The sequence below is a fragment of the Eimeria mitis genome, genomic scaffold (genome assembly GCF_000499745.2).
Source record: "Eimeria mitis Houghton genomic scaffold, Emh_scaff443, whole genome shotgun sequence".
NCBI lineage: Eukaryota > Apicomplexa > Conoidasida > Eucoccidiorida > Eimeriidae > Eimeria > Eimeria mitis.
Genome location: NW_013572745.1, coordinates 879 through 4,933, shown reverse-complemented (window position 1 = coordinate 4,933; position 4,055 = coordinate 879). Strand labels below are relative to the sequence as shown.

The following is a 4,055-nucleotide window of genomic DNA, read 5'->3' as shown; positions in this document are numbered from 1 at the left end:
CAATACTTGGGAAAGCTCGACACCTTCCTGGGCTTGGGGGGGCGGTGAGTTGTGTTTTGTTGTTCTTATTCGCCTGTTGATTGATTAGGCATCTGGTTTATAGTTGTTCGCTGCAACACTTCGTGCAAGATATCATCCTGTTCTTTGCTAGCTTCCTCCCTCTGCTTTGGCTTGGCTGCTTGTGATTCGCTGTTCAGTTTGTTTCCTATTGCGCGCTTGCATCGATGTGCGCGTTTGTTCCCCTTTGTTTATTTGTTTTGTGTGTTGCGTATCTCTCACCTCTTGTGCATATGTTTCTATCGGTGTATTTGTTTCCCATGGTGTATTTGTTTCTCTTTGTTCGTTTTTGTTCGTTCTCCCTTTTGCATTTGTTTCCCTTTATTTGCACTTGTTTCCTTCCATATGCCTCTGCATTTGTCCACTGGAGATGTGTCTGCATCTCCAGTGNTTTATTTGCACTTGTTTCCTTCCATATGCCTCTGCATTTGTCCACTGGAGATGTGTCTGCATCTCCAGTGTATGTTTGCATTCGCTCACCGTAGTGTATCTGCACTTGATTCCCTTAGTGTATTTGTATTCGCATCCGGCGAGGGATTTGGCTTTATGAATGCGGTGTGTGTTTGTGTCCGTCGGGTTCTGTTCATTCTGTTTATTTATCTTTTTGTTTTCTCTCGCGAGTATTTCTCTGCGGTTTCGTAAGTTTGGTGCTCTTTGAATTCTCTCCTGCAGCACAGCTGCTGCCCTTGGTTGTTGACAACGCCTCATTTGCTGCTGCTGCATGTGCTGTTTCTGCTGCTGCTGACAGCTACGCCAAGATGCAGGCGCAAAGCCGTTCAGTGGGAAACAGCTGGCGGACGGCGTCTGCTGCAGTCCGTGCGGCTGTTGCTGCGCGGCAGCTGCAGCAACGTGAACAGAGGCGACAGAAGAAACAAGAAAAGGCCAGGAAAAACGCAAAAGAAGGCGAAACAATTCCTGAAGCAGGACCNGGCGACAGAAGAAACAAGAAAAGGCCAGGAAAAACGCAAAAGAAGGCGAAACAATTCCTGAAGCAGGACCTACCGCTGAAGATGTAATGCAAACAAACACTCAACTGCAAGGAGTTTGTTGTCTCTTACTGCCTCTTAGATCACTGCAATCCAATAACACAACCGCTACTCTGACACCTCACGCCTATTTCTTTCCTGCTTATTTCTGCATTTGTTTTCTCTGTATGCGTGTGTGCCCTTATGGCTCGTTTCCTCATTGTTGAACTTTGTTTTTCTCGCTGTATTTCTTTCGATGTTTCCCTTGCGGTCCTTCTCGTTTGAAGTGTTTGGTTTCTCGTCTTTTACTTGGCATTTACTCGCTCACGTTGAACAAACGCAAAAGCATAGACAGCAACAACAGAAGCAGCAATGACAGCACCAGCAACGGCGGCACAAGCAGGAGTAGCATAAGCAGCAGTACGGCAGGTTAGGACCTGAGCGATAGACGGAGTTCACGCAAGCCGGCATGCGTAGCATTTCGAATCGAGTTTTCTGTGTTTATGTGTTCAGATAAAGCAATTTGAGGAGACGCTGCCTCTGATCCTGGAGACGATGTTGAGTATTTGCCTCATGGACATAGAGACGACTGTCCGCGCAGCCTCCAAGAAGGTGAGGCAGCAGAATTCATTCCCCGCCAAGCTGTATTTCATAGGATCGATGTTTATGTTTAGTTGCATTGAAACAGAAAATGCACAGAAAACATGCCGGAGTGGTTGAAGGGGCGTGAGGTTCAGTGGATGCAAGGTAGCGGCACTGCCCTCGTTGGCATACATTTGTTTCCATCGTGCGTTCCTCGGATTCATCGAATTTTTTTTAGATTTGTATCGCTCTCGCTTTTCGGAGTCTGTGGATGCTGGAATGTTGCGACACATATTTCATCTATCGTTTCCCTGCCATTTGGCAGCTTAGTGGTGCTGTTGCTCCTGTTGCTGCTGCTATCTTTGGTGTTATTGTTTCTGGTTTTTTTTTTGCTGGTGCTGCCACTTAATAGGTCCTTAAAGACATGAGCGTCTCGGTTGAGGTGAGGCGCCTGCGGGCAGAGGCGCTCGTGAAGTTGGGCAAAGGAATTCAGCAGGAGACAGAGCGATTCAAGACGCAGCACAAAGACGATAAAGTCGATCCCCTCAGGCGCATGGAAGATGCCCTTATCAAGTCTGGATGCAAACACTGAACCCTAAACCTTTAACACGAACTTTAACACGAACCTGAACCTGAAACAGGAAACCCTGATGTGCACCGTAGCTCTCTCATTGCTACCTTCAGCACTGCTGCTGCTGCACCCTTTACTGCAGCTGCCTGTTAATTGTAGGTTGCTGTGTTGTGGCTGCTGCTGTGCAGGGCAGCGCAGAAGGCAGATGAGGAACGGTACAAGAGGGAAGGCGACCATACAGGGCCACCGACCCCGCCTGCAGCTGCTGCAGCAGCAGCAGCTGCTGCTGCTGCTGCCGCTGAGCAGCCGCAGCAGCAACCCACAAGCTCTTCACGAGCTGCGCCGGACTTCTTGTGAGATGAGGAGACAGCCTAGTGGGCAGCAGCTACGAGAGCAACGCCTGCAGCAAGGACAGCAGCAGCAGGTGATGCTGGTTACCGGTTGTGGCTGTCCCACACCTCATACATGCATTTGGGCACGANACAGCAGCAGCAGGTGATGCTGGTTACCGGTTGTGGCTGTCCCACACCTCATACATGCATTTGGGCACGAAGAGAGACATCTGCTGTGGCTGCAGCCGCTTGCAGGAACTTCATGGGGTGTATGTGCATCTGAATGCGACGGCAAAAGCAAGAGCGAACACAAGCAGCAAGCGCCGCAGGAGCCTCCCCCGCGACACCGCGTGGATCTCATCTGCTCACGAGGCCTGGCCTGGTGCTGCTGCACCTGCCGCAGCAGCAGCTGCTGCTGCGGATGACGACAGGGTTCTGTGTGTGTATAAGGGACAGGTTAAATGCCTAAACACTCGAATGCTCATATGCGCGGGCTGCGGCTCGCAGTGAGTCCTCCAGGCGCAAGCAGTTGCATCTATATGGTGACACCTGTGAATGCAGCGATTTGTTTGGTTTTGCTCGCCTCGGGAGAGACAGAGAGAGGAACGCGATAACGGGCAGATGCAGCACGTTGCTTGTTTGCTGTTGCTACTGCTGCGGCTGCATGCACTCACAGCTGCTTCCCCCCGAAGACCTTCGCAGTGTATGTACACCTCANGCTACTGCTGCGGCTGCATGCACTCACAGCTGCTTCCCCCCGAAGACCTTCGCAGTGTATGTACACCTCAGTGGGTGTATGTCGTGTTAAATGAGCCCTATTTGATATTAGCAAACGAACACAACGAAGTAAATCATAAACTCTCGAGCGTCAACCGCTGTATATATATATATATATATATATATATATACAGAGAGAGCACATGCATAATAAATGATTTACAGCTGAGGCAAAGTACAAGCGTTACAGGCATAGAAAATTTTAGAGCACGGAGAAGACCATGCGTTGCATGATGCTGGAGATTAGGACATTGAGACATCTACAGTGCCCATAGTATGGGTAGTTCTAGGGGAAGCCAGTTGTCGCGATCTAGGGCTGAGACGAACCAATGGGTACTGTAGTTTAGATGCAGATCACGTTTGGCATTTGGGGTAGAGGGCTTGGTGGTTTAGGATTTTCGCTCCAGGCTTGCCGGGCCAGGCAGCTATGCCTCCTGTGTTAGCTGCATTATGAGTCACTAGGGACCTGACTGGCGTGATCAACCGCGCCTAAACAAGGTCGCTCTGTATGGCCTAGGGTTTAACGTCAAGGAGCCAGTAAGTCTGCTTGCTGGCAATCAGCCCTAACCCCGACGGAAGTAAACAATAAAAAAAAAGCAGAGTTGGGAGTTGCCGGGCGAATGTTCCATGAATGGGCTACCATGAGGCTGCTGCGCAATCAGAAGGCACTCTCCCCTCTTTATGTAGGTATATAGATAGTTAGATATGTACGCCTATACATATGTAAAGGATAAGAGGGATTTGTTAAAGGATGAACGTGCATGGAATTAT

At 49.5% G+C, this 4,055-nt stretch overlaps 1 protein-coding gene across 1 annotated transcript in view; it reads left to right on the top strand.

The window, feature by feature from the left end:
* EMH_0012490 (DnaJ domain-containing protein, putative) overlaps positions 1–2,532 on the top strand; it is a gene marked incomplete at both ends in the record, with an annotated part of 7,310 nt that extends 4,778 nt beyond the window's left edge. The window contains 3 exons of the mRNA XM_013499547.1: positions 1,536–1,634; positions 2,017–2,177; positions 2,364–2,532. Of these exons, the coding sequence (XP_013355001.1) occupies positions 1,536–1,634; positions 2,017–2,177; positions 2,364–2,532 (429 nt within the window). The remainder of the gene's footprint in view (positions 1–1,535; positions 1,635–2,016; positions 2,178–2,363) is intronic.
* Positions 2,533–4,055: the final 1,523 nt, after the last annotated feature.